The sequence below is a fragment of the Tachypleus tridentatus genome, chromosome 13, assembly GCF_004210375.1.
Source record: "Tachypleus tridentatus isolate NWPU-2018 chromosome 13, ASM421037v1, whole genome shotgun sequence".
Taxonomy (NCBI): domain Eukaryota; kingdom Metazoa; phylum Arthropoda; class Merostomata; order Xiphosura; family Limulidae; genus Tachypleus; species Tachypleus tridentatus.
Window position 1 is genome coordinate 225,495,579 of NC_134837.1, and position 23,376 is coordinate 225,518,954.

The following is a 23,376-nucleotide window of genomic DNA, read 5'->3' on the forward strand; positions in this document are numbered from 1 at the left end:
TTCCTCTTTTAAAGTTTCTACAAATTTGAACACTTGTACACTGCCATAAGTTTGCTGTAGGCCTGCGTTAAAAATGACGTTCATTAATGTAAGATACTTTAATTTACAGGAAATTTATTCACTAACTCAACTCTATACCTCGAAAATAACTCATACACTTCACAACTATTTGTTACTTAGATTTGAATGTTCTAGGTCCGGCATGGCCAGGTGGTTAAGGGCTCGACTCGTAATCCAAGGGCCGCGGGTTTGAATCCCCTTCACACAAAACATGCTGGACCTTTCAGCCCTGCGGGCGTTATAATGTGACACTCAATCCCACCATTCGTTGGTAAAATAGTAGCCCAAGAGTTGACGGTGAGTGGTGATGACTAGCTGCCTTCCCACTGCTAAATTAGGGACGGCTAGCGCAGATAGCTCTCGTGCAGGTTTACGCGAAATTCAAACCAAACCAATACTTCGAATGATCTTGAAAACACTTGACGTCACATCCTTCGAACTTAGTAGGCATTTTACAGACTAACAAATTACAATAGGCGTATAAGTTCTTATTTTGTAAAAACCCTTAGAGACTGAATGAAGAATGTGATTCTAAACAATATAATAAGCGTAGTACGTATGTCTAATGAAAATAATTTTGCACTCTTCTTGAAAAACATCGAAATAAAGAACGTAGGTTAAAATATAATAGGTCTAACACAACTCATATTCTATGGCAAATGTAACTTCTTACTTAGATGACGCCACAATTGTTTTGCTCCATCAGGTGGTGGATTAAGGCGCATTGCCTTTTGTATAGGTGCATCGCAGTATGATTAATTATGTCGAGTGATGACGAAAATGTAGTAAATGACCAAACTCCTTTACTTTTTAAACAAGAGAAAAGTTATTGTATAGTACCTCCTGTATTAACCCCTTCATCACGGGGCGTTGATCAATTTTGCTATCCTGTAAGCCACAAAAGCTTCGAAAATGAGAAATATTTTAGCAACACTACTGTGTTAGGAAGAAAAGAGTATTTTTTCAACCATTCACCTGACTTAGTAAAGGGAACTTCTAGTGGGTCTAATAATAATAGTAATAATACTGGGGAAATTAGTAGTAGTAGTAGCTGCCAGCGTGACACTCCAGAACTTGATGACGCTAGTACGTACTTTGAAAAAAACTTTGATTCAATGCAACTCAAACGAAAAAACATAGTTCCATTTGGTGGTGGAATTGTTTGCGTTTTCGTTGTAGCGTTTGAAACTCGAACAGGTGAGTAGCTTAGTTTATTTTAAACTTTAGTCAGTTACATCGTTGTAGGGTACCTGTGAACTTATGTAAATAATAATTATTAAATTGTATGATCAAAGTTTATGTGGTTATTTTCGTATGAAAATGTAAAGAATATAACAGTACATGACTTCGGTGAGTTAAAATTTAGAAACAGGTAAACTCTATACAAGATACAAGTAAATATATTTGATATACTAATATAACCATTAATTGTGAATAAAAGTAGTTTTACAGTGTTTGAAAAAGAATTTGATTTTTATCACTTACCACTCATGATATTTGTTGTAGTTAAATGTGTTAACATGAGTTATGGATAACAAAAGGTCACTTTTAATTCTGTAAGGTTACCCTTGGCAACAGTAAAAGTTTAACTTACATTTAACTTTTTGAGAAAATCTTTTGCTTTTCTCAAAACTACAGCAAATTGCTGGCATAAGCCTTAGCTCTTTCAACAAGTTTATCACCCTGTTAAGAAGAAGCTGTCTTACAGTACAAACAAATGTCAAGTCGGATACTTCTGATTATGGCATCCATAATGTGAACCATAATATTCTATATATTATGGTTAATATCATGAAGAAACCTTTGCCATTTTTCTGCAGTATAAATTTTTCAAATTCAGGTAAATTTCTTTAACTTTAGTTTACAGTTATCTTGTGAGTTTGAGAACCTTAACTTTGCTATATACTACTCACTTAAAAGCCTAACAAGTAGTTGTAATTTGTGCATTACTATGAATGTTTTTTTCTGCATACCACAATCTTTCAACAAAGTTCCCATGCTTACTTGTGTTATAGCATGTGCCAGCTTATTACATACTGTTCATAGAGGTTATATCACCAATAGTAGGAGGGTAACATATCCTCTACATACAGTAATCCTCCTTGATCACTAGTGTTTGGATATAGGTTCATTCTTTTTTGGCACTTCTGACCTTCAGATGGGTTTCATGTTGCATCTTTTTTTAATTTTGTTGTATTTATTCTTGTTCATACATGAGTAGTTTTCTTATAACTTTGATATATTTGTATTCATTAACAACAATACAAAAAATTGTGTATCTCTTTTTCTTTCTTTTTTTTAACCATCAATTATTTGATGCACCTTTCTGCTACTTTTCGAGGCCCAGACTCTCAACTTTTAGAATTTACTCCAGCAGTTTGAATGACAACTGAAGGTTGTTTAATGATCAATTGTGTTTCTGTCATTGGCAACAAGTGGTTGACTTGCTCCTATCCTAGGGTCTTTGACCTTGTGTTTTTTTCACTTTTACTGAGCCTGCCTGATTTTGCTTCTGTATTTTCACTTTCTAATATGGAACAGATTCCTGTTCCATCATGCTTTGCTACTTTTGTTATTCAGACTAGTGACATTGTTTCTCTGTCTGTAGTTGTTTTTGATTAGTTTTAGGTTATACTCTTTCTGAACCTCCTCATAATTATTATGTATTTCTCCTACCTCCTGAAATTCATGTTCATGCTGATATTTTTCTATCTGTAGTATGCCTGTCTTCTTTCACTCTTACTCAAGCTTCTTTGCTATTAGTTTACACTTTGTCTTCTCTTGGACAATCTCTATCCAAGCTTCCAACAACTGCATTGGGAACATTCATTCTTACCTGCTCACCATCTTGGTTTCCATTTCTTGCATTGCTATGTTCTAGTTGACCTGATCTCTTTTTGTTGTTTCTTGGTCAGAATGCCTTATTTTCAGTCCTTTTTGTCCTGTTTCCTGTTTTTTTTTTATGGGAACTTTGGAGGTGTATTTTATACTTTGGAAACTCAGTCATAAGCTCTTGTCAGCAGTTTTTTTTTCTGATTTATTTGGTTTAATGAACTCAGGTGCCTCAGAAATTGCTCTTTCTCCTCTTTAATATACTTCCTCTTGTAAAGCTAGCCATTGCAGCTTGTGGAAGTGACTTGTCTTGGAAGCTGCTTCTCTGCTATGGTTGAGAGGGAGCTCAACTTTCCCTCTTTATACACCTGCAGGCTCTCTTTTCTGATAATCTTCAAGTTGTGCAGTGCTTTCTCATGTCCTTTCTCTATGTATTCAGACTCATTTTCTCATTTCACTTTCTCCAGTTGTCTTTTAACTCCCCTCTCAACTGATTTTCCTTAAACAATTTGAGGAGGCTGTGTTCTTTTTACAGATTATGAATGCTGTGGAACAGGTTTGTAATACCTTTCCAGTTTTCTTAGACAAAATAGAGAAAGTTTGTACCTTTTCATAGATCTGCCATGCTTGAACCTATTTCTTGCTGTTCTTTAGCTCAAGATTGATGATTTTCTGAATCTGATATGGGTGTTCTGTCTTAGGTAAAATATAACTAAAGTAAATGTTCCAGATTCCTTTTTCCATGACACACCATGGCCAGGTGGGTTAAGGCATTTGACTCGTAATTTGAGGGCCATGGGTTTGAATCCCCGTCACACCAAACAGGATCACTGTGTTTGATTCAGTACGTAAGCCATATCTCAGAAAACTAAAAAGATATTAAGCCCTTGTGTAGCTTTGCACAAAATTCAAAACAAACCAAACTCACCTTTCTGTACAGTCTTCTGCCTTTCCTCTTAATTTCTGGTGCATTTCATTTGTTTTATTAAAATAAGCCTTCGTTTAATTCTAGTGCTAATGGAGATTACTGTGCACAGAAGATGTTTCACATTCTTATTGGTGAAAAGCTATGGTCTAATTATGATTGTATCATAGATTGGTTCAACACACTTCACCATGTGCAGAAATGGGACCTTTGTTTAAGGCTTGTGGCATATGTAAAATTCTTCATATCAGTGTGCAAGCAAGTAGCTTTTAACTGTACAGAAATGTAAGTATTTATCTGAAATACATTTTAAAATAAGGAAAATGTCAGCCTTTTAGTTGATACATATTGAAAAAAAACATGTATACAGTGTTTTGTGTATGTATTGTTTTATTAGCAAAACATTTCCTTATGATGTGGATTGGGTTAGTATTCTGTCATAGCCTGAATGAAATAGTGATTAAGAAAATTCAATGTAGAGTTCTTTATGAATGCTAAGAATTAAACATTTTCATGGAATCTAAAACCATAGATTCAGGTTAAAGTTTGCAATAAATTTAATACAACCCAAAGTGTATAGTTGCATTGTAAGCTGGCCAAGGATATTCTTTTGGAAAGTTCTAATCTAAGTTAAATTTATACCAGCTTGTATACTTTTTTACATTCAGAATAGTGTCTTGTTTTTTTTATATATTATGGTTACTTTATACCATATTTCTATAGAACCTTTGTGTACATTAACCCATTCATGTCAGGATCTTAGGTTAAAATACATATCATTTGTTGATTTGTATTCAAAATTTTATTGAAATACTATTTTATGAATTTATATCAATAAGCTTGGAATGGAATTATAGATTATATGACTTAATTTCTTAATTTGAAAGTAAATATTAAACGAACACACCAAAACTTAAATTTTTAGCAAGTTGTGATATGTTGAATGCAGCACTGTTTACAGGTAGATGTTTGTGATTTCAAAATACTAAGTCTGTAGTTTTTATACAAATTAGGAACTCAACTTATCAATATTGACAAGCTGGAATATAAAGAAAGAATGTTGTATCTTTTTATTTTCCTGAGATATGGCTTATGTACTGAATCAAAAAAGGGACTATGTTTGTGTTTTTCAATTTTTCAACTGGTCCCTTATATACAGTTACTTCAATACATGACACGTAAATAATCAATCAATAGCTTAGAATGTCCTCCTTATGGTTTTTCAACCATTTTAATCTGTGAAGAGGCAGTCTTCTTCTTTTAAACCAAAATTTCAAGCAGATATATAATCTTTAGTATGCTTGAAGTTTCATATACATCTAAATACATCTGAAGTCTAAATACATCTTAGTTCTTATGGTAAATAAATTATAGTGGAAGTCTATGATATTAGTGTAGTTATTTATTATTTCTTTTGTTATTCAACATATATAAAAAACCTAAAAAAAATGTTTTTTGATATCCTCCATGTGAAATTTTGAAAGGCTTAGCGACAGCTTTTTGTTTGTTTCATAACTTACTTCTAATTAGTAATAATCTGTATATATAGGTAGTCTTTAATAATTGAAATGTGGCTGAATATTATAAAATACTAGTTTATTAAAACACAGTCAAGACAATTAAACTAAAGGCCAGTTTTATACCATTAGATAGAGTAACATGAGTGCATGTGCATCATGTCAATGCAATATATATAATATTACCTAGGCATGACTGGAAGTTCAATATAATAAAATATATATAAATATATAACATTATTGGGACAAAGAAAAGTTTTTAAATCATAACATGAAATCATTGTGCACCCAGATTAGTAATGAAATGGACTTGATATATTTTCCCAACAAATCTTTATGAAAATATTTCATTAAAAAATTGATTTTTTTGTGTACAAAAGAAGTTGTAATCTTTACTAAAAATCTACCAAATTTTGTGAAGATATACATGCTGTATCAAAAGTCATAATGAAAATACTTAGTGTGTAATTGTATGTATACCAGATCCATTGCAAAAGGGTTAATGAACAAGAATAAGTTCTCAGTAATACAAAATTTAAAAGAAATAAACAAAAATGATTTTTTTCATTAAAATATATGTTTTAAATCTTATGCTAATAGTGTGTGAACTATATTTTGATATTTCAGGAAATATTGTTGAATGGGTGTATCCAGAAGAATGTGATGTAAATGGCCTTGAATTCAAAGCTTTTATTAGTGGAGCTCATAGAGTGCAACATGATTTCATGTAAGTTGCATGTGTTATTTCATCATTTGCAAAAGTAACATTTTTAAGCTGCTTTTTCAGAATATTTAGTAACATTATTAATATGATTATGTTTGTTCTTTTCTGCAGTTTTCCTGCTGTGTCTTAGAAGTGAAATATGTAGCTTTTAACCCTGGAATATATAGTTGATGTCGCTCTCTTCCATGAAGTTTAGATAAAATTTAAGAGAACTACTCATTATGCCTTTTTAGAAAACTAAGTTGCTGTGGTTTGTACTTTCTTTGGCTGTTTTAAGAGGTTTTAATACTATAATTTATAAAGAAATTTATATTTAGAAATTTATAAAGCATGGATGTAAGCAAATGAAAGGGGATTTTATTAACAAATAAGATATAACACTAAGATGAAAACCAAACTGTTAATGTGCAAACAGTTAAAGAAATGGAAATGGAATATAGAGAATTACTCGTTGGTATTTCATAAGACTGTTAAGAAATAACTAGGTAAGTATCAAAATCTTTGATGTGAGAACCTTTGAACATTAAGTGAATCTATTATTGGCTAGATCTATAAACTCTTTATTGATAGGGTATAGGATAAGAAGAGAACAAAGTGACATGGTATGTTTAATGTTGAATTTTTGGTAAATTTCTAAATTATTATCAGAGATATTATTATAAAAATTTGTGATGGGAATATATTTACTTGGATTTAAGATTAGTAGGAAAAAGAAAAGAAAGTACCATGTTAACTGGGAGGTCATGTTTTCTATGAGACATTAATTTACTTGGAGCAGTATTTTGTTTCATATTGCTAAAAATAGTTTCAAACTGTAGTGAGTAATTACAAGTACCCTATTTTGTATTAATAACATTTTTTTGCATATAAACTTTATTTCTTTTCTTTGGAGGCAGGAACAGCATAATAAACTAGCATACTGAACATGTGTATTATTTTTTGAAAGTATTAGTAAATATAATTAATTCATGTTGACTCTGATGCTAGTACTCTACTTGATTGGATTTTTGCAAATCATAAAAAATGTGAAGGAGATCTAAAGTAAGATGTTTCTCAAGAGGTACTCTAGGATAAATTAAACTTTATTTTGTCACAGTGTGCCCAAGGTTATGAAATTTCACTTACTTTATAACACTTGTTTTAGTATGTTTAACCTTTTGCTCAGTGTAATATACATGAATTCATCTACACATTTTCACACGTTAAGCATTTGCATGTGTGTTTTCTTAAAGCAAAGCCACATTGGGCCATCTGCTGAGCCCCCTGAGGGTAATTGAACCCCTGATTTTAGCATTGTAAATCCGTAGACTTACAGCTGTACTAGCAGGGGGCTAAGCATTTGCACTATAACTTTTGGTAAAGCATGTGTATATTTACAAAATTTGGTAGACTTTTATTATATAAAAATTCAGATTTTTTTTAATGAAATATTCTTACTAAAAATTTGTTTATGAAAATAGAATCTGTTTTGTTACTAGGCTGAGTGTAAATAAGATGTATTTAGGTTTAAAAATAAATAAAATGTTGACTAGACTGAAGACACAATATATCTTCTTGAAATCTTGGTTCAAATGAACATAGCAGCTTTTTAAAAGATTAAAATGGCTGGGAAAACCACTCTGGGGACATTCTAAACTGTTGATTGGTTATTCACTCCTCATATACTGAAGTATAAGTATATGAGAGACCATTTCCAAAAATGGAAAAGTTGAACAGGGTCACTGTATTTGATTCAGTAAATAATCATCTTGTTTTGAGGGGAGAATGAAAATGATGAATTTGAGTGCATGTCTCCTCCTCCTTCTGGTTGTGGTTAGGGGACTTCTCTTTCTTTTGAAAATAATCTTCAAATTTCTAGCATTATCAGGTTATGATTCCACAGTTATGTACCATTATTTCTTTCCTCTGTTTCATATGATTCTTCTCAATCCCTACTTCTTCATCCTTACTCTAACTACCTTTCATTTTACCTCTTCCTTATATTGATGATTAAGTGTTTTCTTCCTTGATGAACTACATTTTTGCAATCTCTACCTCACCCATGTTATTTATGTGATTCTTATATCCTGGATCTCAGCCAATGAGAAAAGGAGTTCAGAATTTGGAATCTTCCTTGCCTGTATGAGGGATAAGGGTGAACTATTTGGCATTGGTTTTGCTCACTAATGCTCAATATATTCTCTTCTCCTGATGTTTTTAATCATTATTTACATCTCCTCTCTATCCCTCAAATCTGATGCACTTCATCATGTCCAGAGATTTTTACAGGTGATTCTTGTTCACTATTTCAATATAGCTCTTTTCACTTCTTTCATTTCCTGCTTATTTGGCTCTTTCTTGCTAAGTGAAATCCAGTCCTATCTGTCATGGTTTGTGTAACTGTGGTCACACTTTTCCTTACAAACAGAGAGGTTACTATATTTCTTACCTATGAAATTTCTCTTCAGTTCTATATCCTTACCTAGTTTTCTTTCCTCTTTCATCTGATCCCATCTATGTACAATGTCTTGAGCAGTTGATATTCCTCAAAACTTTAAAAAATAACCCTACTCTCACTAAACATATTGTTAACCTGAGAATGTTTTTTTAACTTCTTTTTCAGTGATGCTGAATATTCTCCAATCCACCTGTGAGCTATGGAACTACTAGTCACAAGGAGTTTCACATATCCTATTCATACTGCTTGAAAGGTTTTGTTTATGGGGACTATGGCTTTCCAGGGATCTCTTATACCTTTGGGTCACACACATATGCACCTTTTCCAATAGCTTTGTGCAACCAGTGGAACCGTTCATGGGTACCTTTTGGTACATTGAGTACATGAATATACCATACATATTGTATTTGTTTCATACATGTTCAGATTTCATATAAGTGATCAAAAAAGTATAAGGTTGATTTCACTGTAGCTGCTGCTGTTCCTTTGTTCTTCATGATTCAATAGTAGCTGTTTTGCATGGAGTGGGTATTTCTTCAGTACTGCAAGCTGTGCAAGGTTGTTGACAGCAATGTCCTTCAGTAGTTGCTCATGTGATATCTAGAGGTTACATCTTAATCTATGTTATAAGAATGATCAGTCACATGGGTAACCCTAGTCACTCTGAGTAAATGGATCATTTCTTGTGAACTAAGGAACATTGGATTTTACAGTCTAGAACAGGATCTTGAAGGAAAAGAAGCTGAGAGAATGTAATAAAAAAAAGTACCCGATGTTGACAAAAACTTGTCAATATATAGTAAAATTTTCTTCAAGCTATCTTCGGACTTTAAAATAACCATTCTGCTCCTGTTATTGTCCATTTGGTTACCAACTCTGAGTTCTGCTAATAACCTGCAGGATTTTCTTACATTGTATTCATAAACTACAAAATCCTTTAATTAATGTGCATATGTGTTTCATAAATATATATGTTTTTCATGGGTTGAAGAACCATTTTTTTGTTTTTCTTCTTGAAGTTAAAAATGAATAAAGTTTTTGTGAAATGGAAGACAGTTTAATTTTTTATAGCATAAAACTTGCTCAAGTAAATATTTGTTTAATAAGTTTTTATTGATATTTAGTTTTTTTCTGGTTGTAAGGTGTAAATTATGCTAAATTGTTTTAGATGAGAAATGAATAATCATGTTTTTATGTTTTAGGTTAGATTATATTCTATATATGAAAATAAATGCATAAATTTGTTTTGAGATAGGGTAAGAAAAAATTTAATAAAGATTTTAAGTTTCTTTGGGTAAAAAGAAAATATCTTCTACTATACAGATATTTTAAACAAGGGCAGGCTTTTGGCCTTGCTTGTTTCGAAAATATGAAAGTGGACAGTGTAAGTGAAAGAGGTGCACGAATGAAGTCTGTTGGAATCTTGGGTTCAAACTATGCAGTTCTTCACAAACATAAGGAATTTCTACAGGAACAAGTAAGGTGAGTTTAGTTAGTTATTAAAATAGTTTTTTACATTCTATACTGTCAGGCTGTAATAACTTGGTACTAATAGTAATAACTTGTATTATGATTTTCTGCTCTATAGTTGAAACTTAGCAATTATTGTTGATGCATGTAGTCACTGGTTTACTTCATGGCATAATCTACAAAATGAGCTCTTTTTAGAGCCAAAACTAATTTTTTCTTTCCAAATTATGTAACATTAAGTTTAATAAATGAATAATAAAATAGTTGTAGTTCAAAGTATGCTAAAGTGCTGTTAGTCTAACAACAGAAGAGTTCAGTAAAGGTGGAAAGAATCAATACTAAAAAACAAACATGGATAACATACAGATAAATGGAAAGGTACAAAAATATATGCACGCTCATGTTGAGCTGGGAAATTACATGGGTTAGTATTATGTAGAATGTCTAATCACAGTTAGTGTTTTTGAGTGTTACTGCTTTTGTTAATCCAACCTAACAATCACAGTAAAAGTATTGCTTGTGTGATTTCTCATTATTATTTTAGATTATTAAATTGTTTATACTATTTAGTTTTGAAACAATCTATTTTAGTGAGTAATGTATATTTTTTGTGTTCCAAAATGTATATTTCAAAGTTCATAAATTTTTGAGACTCAATAAGACTTAGTGAAGAACATCAAAGATTTTAATATGATATATTTTTTACCAGTATGATATTTATTTAGGAGGATCTAAAATTGTAGAAAATGACAAAAAAAAAAGAGAGACCACAATATGAAAACTGTTTCATGGGTTATCATTCTTTCTGAAATATTCTAAACATTCTTTACACTTTAATGAAGGTGTGACTGCCAATAGATCCTGCTGTCCTTTTGTTTGGTAACTTATTTCACAATATCTCTCTGTGGAAAATTATGCAGATGATAGATAACCATTGTTTGGTCCATGCATTTCTCCAATGTTCATTGTTATACATATTTTTCAGTCCTGTTTTATTCTAATGGAGTGGGAAAATCCTTGCTCTCCCTGTTTCAGGCTACTGAGGAGGTCAATATGGAGATTTTCTTTTCAGGATGGTGTAATATCACTGGTATGAGACCAACTGGATGTTCTACTCAATTGTAAGTAAAACAGGGGAGTTTAACTGGGAGTGTAGTACAGGCCAACTCTTATGCTAAGAACTAGACCATTCTCAGTGGTTGTGGCTAACTGAATGGGTCTTGCAGATACATGTCTAGTATGATTCATTTCTGAACCTCTTTATTATGGTAGGTATTTCACATAAGTAATTCTCCCACATCACATGACTTGATATATTGTTTTAACCACACTATAAATCCATTGTTTGCTAATCCCTGAAATATACAGGCCAATTGAGCACCTTGTACATTCTAACCACTCAATGATGACACAATTTCAACCATATTCTGTCCCAAATTTTATCCATAACGTTAGACAGTGTTATTAGTGATGGTGACACTGTCCACCTTGGAAATATTTAGTTTTTTAAACTAATTAATTTTTTTAATGCCATTCAGGCTTTAAGTTTTTTAATTTATACATTAGACCTTTTTTAATGAGATTCCCTTTTAAGAATCACAGTCCATCTAGTTCGATTTGAAATTAGAAAATGGCTGTAAAGTCAAATAACTTGAAACCGGGACTGGAAAGGCCAACTTCAAGTAACTAACGCTGCTGTTCTAACTATCTGTTTGAACTACCTGTTAGTCATCCTGGTGAGTTATTATTAAAATTTTGCTACCAGTCTTTTAAAACTTTTATTACTTTACTTTTTGAAAATGGTCATAACATCAAATAACTCAGAACCACGACTGGAAAGGCCAACTTCAGGTGATTGATGGTGGTTTTTGTACTTACCTGTTAGTCTTTCTGGTGAGCTAGGATAATTACAGTTATGCTACAGAAAGTCCTCTACAACTTGTATTACTATAGTTTTTCTCTTAATGCTGTAGACTAGATGTAAACAAAGGTTTCATGCCTTTTTTTTAAACTTTGTTTTATTTTACCTTAATTTCCTTTTATAAATTTCCTACTTTTACTCTAATTTTAACTTTTTACTGGATGTTTGGCACAGATAGCCAAGCTGCTTTGTGCCATAAAACACCAAATCAACAAACCAACCATTCTAACCATCTTTTGAGACAATTGAGAAGCAAAGGAAACCTCCTTTCAACTGACTGTCTGTATTTCCACTGAGATGGATGCGGTCTTTCACCATGTGATGATTCTGCTAGCTCCTATTCCTTGAGTGAATAACACTTGCTATAGGTTTTTCCTTTCTGTTGCTATACCACAAAGTAGCTTATGATTTAAACTGCACTATTCATACCAGTCCCTTCGCTATTTTATCAACACAAGATTCTAGCAGTCTGTTCTGGGGAGACGTGAGTAACTTTGTATAGTTAATATTTATCTTATCTGAAACTGTATTTCAGACACTTGTCTATTTCCTATGCTATTTCATAACAAAGAGGTATAGGTCAAGTTGCCAGAAGCAGTACCTATGGGTTTTTTGTTTGATTGAAAAGAGCACTGTTAAACTGTTGTCCTCACACACTAACTGAGTTATGGTAAGTAAGCAATGAGAGAAATGGTATGTTTTAGACATGATAGTTTTATGTCCGTGCTTTTATTCTCTCAACATTGGCTTGGTCAATTTGACCAACCATGTGACTTCTTTCTACTTATTCAAATTCGTTATAGATTGGATACTTCTAACTTTTAATATAGTGTAAATATGTTCACAAAATTTGGCAGTTTTTTAGTAAACATTATAAATATTTCACATAATAAAAAATATTTTTCAGTGAAATATTTTTATAAAATAAAAGATATGTACATAAGTATATTGAGTATCTGTTTTGAATAGTCCATTCTAAAGTGATTTTTATGTTAAGATTAAAACTACTTTTCTTCATCTCAAAAATCTCAAATTTCATTTATGTAAATTCTAGAACCTCCTAAATGCAGTTCAAATACTTGTTTTCAGTAAAATTATATTTTATCTGTTATTTTCTCTACCCTAACTCCATATGTGATTGTCAATTTGATCAACCTAATAAACACACACACACACACACACACACACACAAATCTAAATTACCCTCTTTTTCTTATGTTATTGAATTACATTACCCATGAGTTACTCTGAGCTGCTCCCATGCATGCCTCATGAAATGTTGTTATTATTATTGTTTATTTTACATAATCTAATCTTAACTTACCTAAAGAGATTCCTATTATTACACTTTAGTTACTTTTATATTGATAAATAAATAGGAGAAACAAGAAATAAAGTACTTCACCTTCTCTTTTCTTGCTGTCAATTGTTGATAACACATAACCTTACTTTTTTTAAACTAATGGTAGTAGTGCACTAAATAATTTGTATTTAATTAAATAATGCACCAAAGAATATAGACTAATAACATGCAGACAGTTTTCTCTAACAATCACAGTTTTTCTGGCTTTCTAACTATGCAACAACAGATGTTACGAATTCATCTAAGCTAGCTCTCGTGATTCCTGTAGGAACCAAAATTGTATTACAAGTAAAACTGATGATTATATGTTCAGAACAAAATAATATAATTTAATATGCCATTTGATAAATGAAAATTGTGATTTTCTATTGGTTATAGGTAATATATAATTAAACCTAAATTTGTTTTCAACAAATCTAAAAGAGAATGTGACAGGTGGGTGTGGCAAAAGGGTATGATTTTCTATTTGATAGCTCTGTAACAAAACAAAATTGAATGCTATAAAAATTATGGTTCGTTTGAACAGTGACAGTTTTGGACTAAGTAATTTACATTTAATTTCATAGTTGCTGGAGAGATGGTGGGTAAAAGAGAAGATGCCTAATCATGCTATGGGATATTTAGGATTTTTTAAGATGCTGCTTTACAGAATTAAGAATTTAAAACATATATACTGTTAAAATATAGACTATTAGCTAAGATTTTAATGCTGTACTAATTGATATAACATAAACAAAAAGTAGTTTAATACCCATTTGAGTGTAAAACACTAAAACCTTGTGTCATGTGCAGTAAGGATGTACCTGTGACTATGGGGTTCCTTTGACCTTTGTCTGTTGAGTCAAGTATTGCACTTGATAAAAGCAGGACATTGCATAGCATGACTGAATGAGGTAATATTGACAGCAACAAAATTGTGTGGTTAAAAAATCATTTTACTATAAAGTACTCAATCTCCATGTTACCAAAATATTAAGAAAAAACATTCTTCATCTGTTTAGTTATTTGCAAATAAGATGGCAAGGGGGTTGGGCTGAAGGTCAAATTAGATGCCATAAATCTGATTATAGTTAAGAGTTTTGTATCAGTTGCATTTGTTATGCTGTTATTATAACAAATTTATTGAAATTATTTTACACTAATTACATCACACAAGATTAGTGATGACAAAATTGTTCTGTAATAATAATAATAAAACAAACCTATATTAGGTGACACAATAACAAGTGTGACATATGTTTGACCAACAAAAATTGAAAATGATGATTTACAGTTAAACAAGCTGAAAGTATTTTTGAACTTGTGAATTTACATTGTAAGTAAAATATTTTTTCTTGAACAAGTAATATGTCTTCCTGGAAAGTTTTGCCTTATAACCTTATCTTATGAACTAATAATGCATTTTAGCTTCAAGTCAAAAACAGTTTAATAGAACTTTTATCATAGTTGTGTTCACGCATTAGAAATAACGTGTCTCAACTAGAATATAAAATATTACAAACTTATTCTAGTTTATAAAAAGGTTAATTTGATGCAAAAAATACTTATACTGTTTTTTCAAACTGATAATTTTGTTCCCACATCTTCTGAAATTGTAATAATGCACTGTAATTTTGAGTTTCATAGGAGGTATATTGAGCAAATTTAATTGCTCACTGTTATTAAATTTTATTAAGTGCTACATTTTGTCCTATATTAAGTAATATGAAGTTAGTACATTGCTTCTTTTATTGGTGCTGCATATTCTTGAATAGACAGAACCATGCACTATACCATTTGCAATACTTTATTTTTCTGTTGTATAAGGAGCATTAGTGAACAATTTTTTTGTAATAGCTTTTAGTAGCATAACTGTATGTTGACTGTCATTAAATCTTGTAAGCTTTTGTAGGTGTTCTCAATGAAGTAAAGGAGGCCCAATAAATATTTAAAAAAAAAAACACATGAAAACAGTATCAACAGCAGTTTTTAGTAATCAAGATCAGTAATTTATGAGATTCCTTAACTTCAATGCTCTTGTAATAGATATTCAACCTTTTCAGACAGTTCACACTAGAATTTATGTCCAACATTATCAAGACTTTTCTCTATTCTTATAAAAGACTGCTGATTTCAAGTTTAATTTGAAGGGTAGTGTCAGTTTGTTTCAATTATATTTTATTGTAATGATTATTATAACTTAATCTGATTAATTGCACTTGGTGTTAGTTTTCATTTAATTTTACTTGTGTATGATATATGCACTTGATTTGTTTTTACTAAATTATACTTGACTATTGTTATATAATCTTCTATTTCTTTATATTTTTGTTTTTGATAAGTTCATTGTTGTGATTTTTTTCATTAAAAAATCCTGTTTTTCATAGCAATACTTCCTCCTCCTGCATTTGTCCCTTTCTTTCAAAAAATCATTTATTGAATCTTTCATACTGTCTGATGAAAAACACATGAAAGTTTGTAGATAATATAAACCTCAATGCATGTGTATATTTATTAGTCTCAAAATTGATTTTTCTTATCATTGTATTCACTCACTTTAGTAATGATTTTATAATTACATTTAATCCTGTTTTGTTTTTTTTCCAAAATGGAAGCATAAATTTTAATAAGAAGTAGCTGTAAGTAAGTTAATGAGCAATGTGTTAATGACTTTTGTAATTAAAGGTATGAATTTATTATACTTTAGATTCTTGTTGAATTCCCCCGGATGCTACAACAAACTTAAAATGTTCTATAAAGCCAACAAGGAAAATCTCTGTTCTGGTGTATATCAGCATTATGGAAGTAGCAGAAATAAAGAGAATTTTCTGTGGTCGTGCAACAATTTGCATCAGTATGTACTTAATACAAAGGTTGGTCTTTCTTATGTCTTCAACAGATACATGTGAAAATAGTTACTTATAAGAAAGATGTATGTGGTGATGAAAACAGAATTAATTTTTCAGTTATTAATTCACCAACTGCACTATTGAAATTACTACTTAATATTGTAATATGTAACTACAATATAACTTTCTTTAATAATAATTGTAATTTGTTGTCTTCTGTACAATATTTGAGTAAATTTACATTACAACTTACAGGTATCAACTTTTTACAACTAATCATTTTGTATTGTTGTTTGTATTTTTCTTAAAATACAGAAAATTCATGTATTTTAAGTTTTATTTTTTTTATAGAAAATGTTTCTCCATACATTTTGTTCTCAACCTGTAGTAACTTCATCTGCTAACAGAAACATACTTTGATACTACTTGTGATCATGTCTGTTTTTTTCTCATTTTAATGGAGGACTCACTGTCAAGGAAGAAAGTGCATTAAAAGAATATACTTAATATATTTTGCTTACTTTCCTAGCCACTAATCATTGTGAGATAGAAAACTTTTATGATAAATTACATTTGTTAAGTGGAGAAGTTTTTTACTAACTAATGTTTTAAATTCATCAGTTTTGGTAACATTATTATACTGTAAAACAAATTAATGATAATACACATCAGTCAGTTTTTATACTTTGTTAATATTGTAAATCACATAAATGTTACTTTCTTAATTCAGCTAATTTTTATTGTTAAGAAAGACAGTTATTTTAAAGTAAGCTAAAGTGTTCATGTCTATGTATGCTTGTAATGAAACCATTGTATTTGTGTCATTGCATATTAGATTTTAAGCATGGATTTTCCATAAACAGTCAAAATAGAACCTCTGACCTGTAAAAGACACAGTTGAATTACAAATTGATCCATCAATAGTTTCAATCACTAAAGGCTTATAATCATCATATGCAGTGTACAAATGGGATATTAAGAGTAAACCATGAAGACTAAAACAGACAGAGAAAAATATTTGTAATGAAATAGAGAGGTGGAAGTAAAGAAACCTTTTATAAGAAATGCAGAAGAAAAATTAATTTGATAAACAAAGTAGAAGATGCTCAATAGGAGATAAATATTGCTAGGTCTCTCTCTTAGATGAAGGAAACAGTAGACTCCTGGAGTTTCTTTTAATAAGGCAGTTCTTCATAATGCAATAATTGTTTAGTCTCTGTTATCAACAGCCAAGAAAAACAAGATAAGTCTCAGAATAATCTGACTAAAATGAGAGTCCAGTTGAGTTTAAAAGAGCTCTTGGTAAAACTCCATGCCAGAAAAAAAGGGAAAACCAGTATTAAACTTACACTTTAACATCCTTATACTAATTTGATTACTTATTTAAAAAACTGCTGTTTTCCACTTATGCTTATTTTGCTACAATTTTAAATAATGTATGGTATATTTATTGTATAGTTTTATTGTCTTTTTTTTTATCACTGAAATTTGTAGTATTAACAAGATGGTTTGGAAGATGCAGTTGTAAGGAAAGGTAAGAAGTTTCAGAGATAGGTATTGTTTATTACTGTATATGATCATATTCAAAATTCTTATCATTGACCTACCTTTCTTACTTAAAAGTTTCTATACTTATCAAGAAGTTGCTGGAAGGCCTGTATATCTTGTGTGGATTGAGTGCACTTAATAAAAGACTTTTAACTTTTGACACTTGTGTGATGTTGTGTATATTTTTTAGGAATCCAATGCATCATTCTTGTAACAGTCAAGATGTATATATTTCTGTATGTTTCTTGAATGAGTGTCACACATTTTTTGTTTTTGTGTTGATAAGTATACATGTAAGTTCTACAAGGTTCTAAGTAATGTGTATCTACATTTGTGAATATCTTTTAGGTGTCTCATTCTACAAAATGTTTTTGCCACTTAATGAATTTCTTTGGAGAACAACTTTTTCTTCTTTGGAAATTTGCTTTACTCAAGAAAAGGATCTTGTTTTATTCACCTCCACCAGTTGAAACAGTATGTTATCGAGGTAATGTGTTATTTAAGTGTTTTAGAAACTAATAATGAGCAGCAGAATTATAGAAGAGTGCAGTGAATCACATAGTTATACATGATGCTGATAAGAACTCTTAAGTGATTAAATAGTTTTGTTTACAAGTATAGTTAATAGTTGTGTATATATATTCAGGTTCTGATATCAAACCAAACAATGCTGTATTAAATGCTGGCAAGAGTTTTTAAGCACTACAGTAACCAATAAGCTATAAATAGAAGCAGGGCATAAAAATGGGAGTAAAAAGTTGACTTGCACATATGTGAAGTATGGGAGTCAGCCATACACAAAATGAAAATAAAACAACATGTAACTGCAAGTCTCACTAACAAGAAAAACAAGCAAGCTGTCTATTATTCCAGCTCAGTTTCATAAATACTTAGAATTCATATGTTAAATATTTTATACATTTATTAATAGTTAATAATTATCACTCCAATCCTAGAACAACAAAGACATAACAACATTTACTGTTTAGAAAAAAAACAACTTATAATACTGGATGATCTCTTTGTAAGATGGAAATTGAAGTAGTATCATAAATACTAAAATTGCTGTAATACTGAAGAAAGTTATAGTGGCTCGTAGAATGGCTAAGTTTTTCAAGTACCAACTTTTAGCTCATAGCTCCATCATCCCATGGCCAATTTGAGAAATAACAGTTTTGAGGGTAGGCTTGTAGTGATCTTGATGAGTGACAAAAAACGAATCAGGTGCACATGACCCCCCACAGTTAGAGTTACTGGTGCACAAATGTATAGCTATTAAAATTAGCTATTAACTTACTGAAATTCTGTTTAAAAGCATTCAAAGTGTCATGTGTCATAGCTGTTAATGATTCCCTCTTGTTTATAATTCTATCACTGATGTGAAAAAGTACAAAATAATTAACAGCTTTATAAGTGTAATAAAACATAATCTGTTATGCAAGAAGTGGTTGATGTGAACAGAAGTTTAGAAATAACCAATTAAAATGATTAATGTGTTTACAATTTACAATACGGGCTAAAAGAAACTGTAAAACTACATGTGCACAATGAGAAATTATGAAATCAAAGAAATGAAAACTTACTATGCTAGGAAATGTTTAAATGGCATATAATAACAACCAAACATCTGTTTCTCATTTTTAATACTTCTTGTTGGAGTTTATTCACTTCAAACAATACCAGGTCTATAGTCACATCATAGGGAGATACAACATGTGCTGGTGTTGGGTTATAGTACTTCTTCAATTGGATTGACTCATTAAAGCTGAATAAGTTCACAAAGAAACCTTAGCAGAAGTATTTTATTAAAATCATTTTGTCCACAACAGACTTGCAACATTTACTAACATCATGCCAAATTTCATGTACATTCACATTTATAGCAAGTATAGTTTTATAGCAACAAGTTTGGTTAAAATGACCAGGCCTGTACTTATAAAGTTAAAACATTAATGCAAGGGTGATTAAAACTAGAGAAAAAAATACATGGTTACAACATTTTTTTATTAAGCAAATGTTATTTTCAAAGCATCAGGCCAACTGGTCAAAAAAAGTAACAAATTCCTTTGTCACGTGACTGTGACATCATCTACGTAAACTCCAACCTTGTGCTCTCCTGCCACATCTTGTGATTCATTCTAATATTTATTGTTAATTTATTTATGACCAAAAGAAAGAGAATATTTTAATTTACTGTTTGTTAAGGTTAACTCATTCTTGCGAAAAGTGTTTGAATTATTTGGCTTATTTCATCAGTTTTCTATCTTCAGTATCACCTTGACCAGTCAGATTGATTGAGCCCAAATACAGTTAATATTAGGATAGAAAAAAAAAACCAACAACAGATTGAATATAAAGTTTTGCATAAAAAAAACTAGCATTCATTTAGGATGTTCTAGAGATTACACAAATGAAATATTAAAACTAAGATGAAGAAAATTATTTTTATTCTTAACATAAAACATCACCTTGTATTGAGATTGACTCAATATAAACTTTGTAAATTAAGAAACTTGTCTTCAGTACAAACACTTTGTTAAACTTTAGATTTTTTACACAACAAACTTATGATGTGTACTGAAAGACTGCCAAATTTTCTGAACATGTAAATTCAAAGTTATAGTTCTATGGTCACATGGGATTTAGAAGGTTGGTCTAACTCACGTATAGAAGGTTAAAGCAATTTTAGTTATATTTGTAATTTGTAACAAGTAAGCAATATATTAAGTTCACACTGTTACACATAAAAATAAATTGCATCACTTTAGCTAGTTACATAAACAATGGCCTCTTGCACACATCTTACATTTGTGAGGTGTGCACAAAAATGTGTGAATACCAAAGCAAAGAGGCTTATGAAAAAAATTACAGTCATCATTATATGTTATTGTTAAGTTTGTACAATGATTTATGAGATTTATGAGCCCAAGGAAAGAACTGGGAGTTAAGGATTCAGGATTCCCTCTCTGAAACATAATGGAAAATGCATTACTTAAGTGAGCAACCATTCTTCTTTGAGATTCAAGAAACAGTTCATTATCCAGTTTTTTTTCTAAGTTACCATATGTTGTGAACTCTTAGGTAGTAAGTATTATGTTCATCCAGCATAAACCAAGATATCAAGTCGTTCTGTAATGTGAACTAAAATCACAAATGTATAGCAGTCATGGTGATTAGAGTAATCCAATTATGAGATTGTTCTGGTTTATGTAAAATTTGGTAGCAAGAACTTCTAATCATCCTACTACGATAATATATTTTAAGCTTGAACATATTTTAATATGCAAGTTAAATATTCATCTATTGAAAATATGCAAACATTTTATGAAATTATATCCAAAACATTCAATGGCTTGTGAAATGAAACTATTCTTAAAGTTAAGAATCAACTTATAAAATGTAATTCACAAGTTGTACATCATTGTAATTATTCTGTAATGTTATTGTTGAAAAGATATGGTTACATGTATTAAGAGAAATTTGATATTTCAGTGTTGTACAATAAATATGAACAAATTTGTTATTAAGTAATTTTTATCAAGGCTATGTGATATGTTTTTTAATCAAACTGTTGACATCTTAGGTTTGTCTGTTATTTTTCTGTAAAACTACAACATGTATTTTAGGGCTTGTGTAATCATATTGTTTCAGAAAATTTGTTTCAAGAATCACTGATTATATATCTATTGAATTGAACATGATAGTATAAAACAAAGAATTAAGAAATTTATTATTAAGTTCACACCTGAGTATGTTTGACTATTTTAACCCTTATTAAAGATCCTTTTTCCTTTGTGTTGTAGTGTATTGTACTTCTTGCCTTGTAAGACACTCAGTTCCTGACATTGACTTGCGAGTGACTCAGCCAATTTTCTATGTGAGTCTGTCTGACATTTCATTGTTGGAAGACACAAAAGTATTCATAGCATGTATGTATTGATGATTATGTCTTATTGAAATATGGTTTAATATTGTGTGTAAAAATAGTTATATGCCAAAAACAAATATACTGGTGAGACAAAAAAATTTAAAATAAGCAAGTGTGCAAGTACAGTGGGATTGTATTGATGCAATAACATTCATAACAGTATGTGATATAGCAGTATAAAAATAAAAGAACTCCTATAAAAACCAATAGATGTAGATTTTTTCATTCATGGTACTTAAATGTTTGATAATTATCTCAATTCATGTCAAAAAGTATGGTTATATTTGCAACTTTTGTAATGTTTGTTACAAGTTTTATAATTTATCTCATTACAAATTTTGAATAATTTTATTGCATTGGTATTTTTGTGATTCCTTTTAAAGCCTTACAGTCACCAATTAACAGGAAGAAGCCAATCCCTTGAACAGAAGCTTGCATGTCACAAGATATACAATGATGTTTGAATAACAGGTCTAGGTGCATAGTTTGTGAACATCATTTTATGGATGTTATTCATATTATGTTATTTAAGGGTAGTCTTTTGTCTTTCCACAACTGTTCAAAGAGCATCCTTCTGAAAATGTATCTCAAGACACATCACAAACTTTGTGAAAAATTTAAACTGTATATGTTAACCCTTTCAGTGCTGAATAAAAAATTTTAATGTTTGGCATGGCACTGAATATATATTTTTGATACTTCAACTAATTACGGTATCAGTACTAAAATCATGATATCTCGGCAATAACTCAACAGAAGTCCCTGAAATTCTCAGTGATTGTACCCAATACTATATAAGTTAAATTCAATACATAAGAATAACAGGAATAAAGGAAGACACCCTGATACACAACGAAAAAGTGCCATGTAAAACACAATAATTTATTATAAATTGTATACAATTTGTGCAGCAGCCCGTCGATAGTCTTTGTCATTATGATGTATCTCGTGGCATGGTAAAAAGCACATGGGAAGATTGCACTGTTTTCAGAAATAATTAGTCTGCTTTCTTTTCCATCCTGCTGTGTATCTATTGCTGCAAACAGTACAATCAGGTTTGTGTTTTTTTGTTCTCATATTGTCCAATACTATGTGCTGACCTTTATCAGTACTTGGTCTTCCTTTTCATTTGGCTTTGCTGACATATCCCTCAGGCAAATATTGAATAATCTGCTCTCTGAATAGTCTTGGAGATACTGGGTTTTCACTGTTGCTCTTGCAGTCTGCACAATATATTATATATCCGTTAACAAGAACTAGCCTTGGTCAGTCAGTTTATGCAATAAGTTATATGACCCTAACTACACCATGTGCTTACCTAAAGCAGAGGCAGATTCCAGGCCACGAATGTCTTTATTATCACTCTCGTCTGTTATAAGTAAGCTTTCATTATCATCTGGCTCAAACTCTTTGTCACTCTCTTCATCGTTAAAAATAATATCGATTACTTCCTTAGTGGAAAAAGCTTTTCCTTTTGGTGTTGTAACAACATCGCAAATATCAACAGAATATGCAAGGAAGGCGTCTTCTAAAACAATGAACAGTATGATCTACACAGGCTAGAAAACAAAGAAATCATGTGACCTCTGGTTTAAATACCTCCTGAGAATCCCAAGTAAACAATGAATACATGTGGTTCTAGCCTCGAGTGGGTCTACAGGCCTGTGTGATTATGATAATTAGCCACGAGGGTATGTTGTTTACATCTTGTTGACGAAGATCACCTGCTGTGCTGAGCCTTCAAGTCGACTGTGGTTGCCAACCATACTGAAAGTGTTAAATAGATGTAAAATGTTTGGTGTATTATGTAGTCTGTATGAACA

General features: G+C 30.8%; 1 protein-coding gene across 11 annotated transcripts in view; it reads left to right on the plus strand.

Annotated features, from left to right (window-relative positions):
• Positions 1-720: 720 nt before the first annotated feature.
• Positions 721-23,376, plus strand: part of LOC143236489 (DENN domain-containing protein 11-like) — a 48,206-nt gene continuing 25,550 nt past the window's right edge. For 6 of the 11 annotated variants that reach the window (XR_013019570.1, XR_013019571.1, XR_013019569.1 and 3 more), the window contains exons 1-6: positions 722-1,257; positions 5,962-6,061; positions 9,819-9,977; positions 15,936-16,101; positions 17,974-18,112; positions 21,429-21,554. Coding sequence is in view for 5 of the 11 variants with exons in the window: in XM_076474776.1 (XP_076330891.1) it covers positions 822-1,257; positions 5,962-6,061; positions 9,819-9,977; positions 15,936-16,101; positions 17,974-18,112; positions 21,429-21,554 (1,126 nt within the window). In the remaining 6 variants the exon portion in view is untranslated. Of the gene's footprint in view, positions 1,258-5,961; positions 6,062-9,818; positions 9,978-15,935; positions 16,102-17,973; positions 18,113-21,428; positions 21,555-23,376 lie in introns of all 11 variants that reach the window. The other 5 variants (XR_013019572.1, XR_013019573.1, XR_013019574.1 and 2 more) reach the window with 1 other exon arrangement.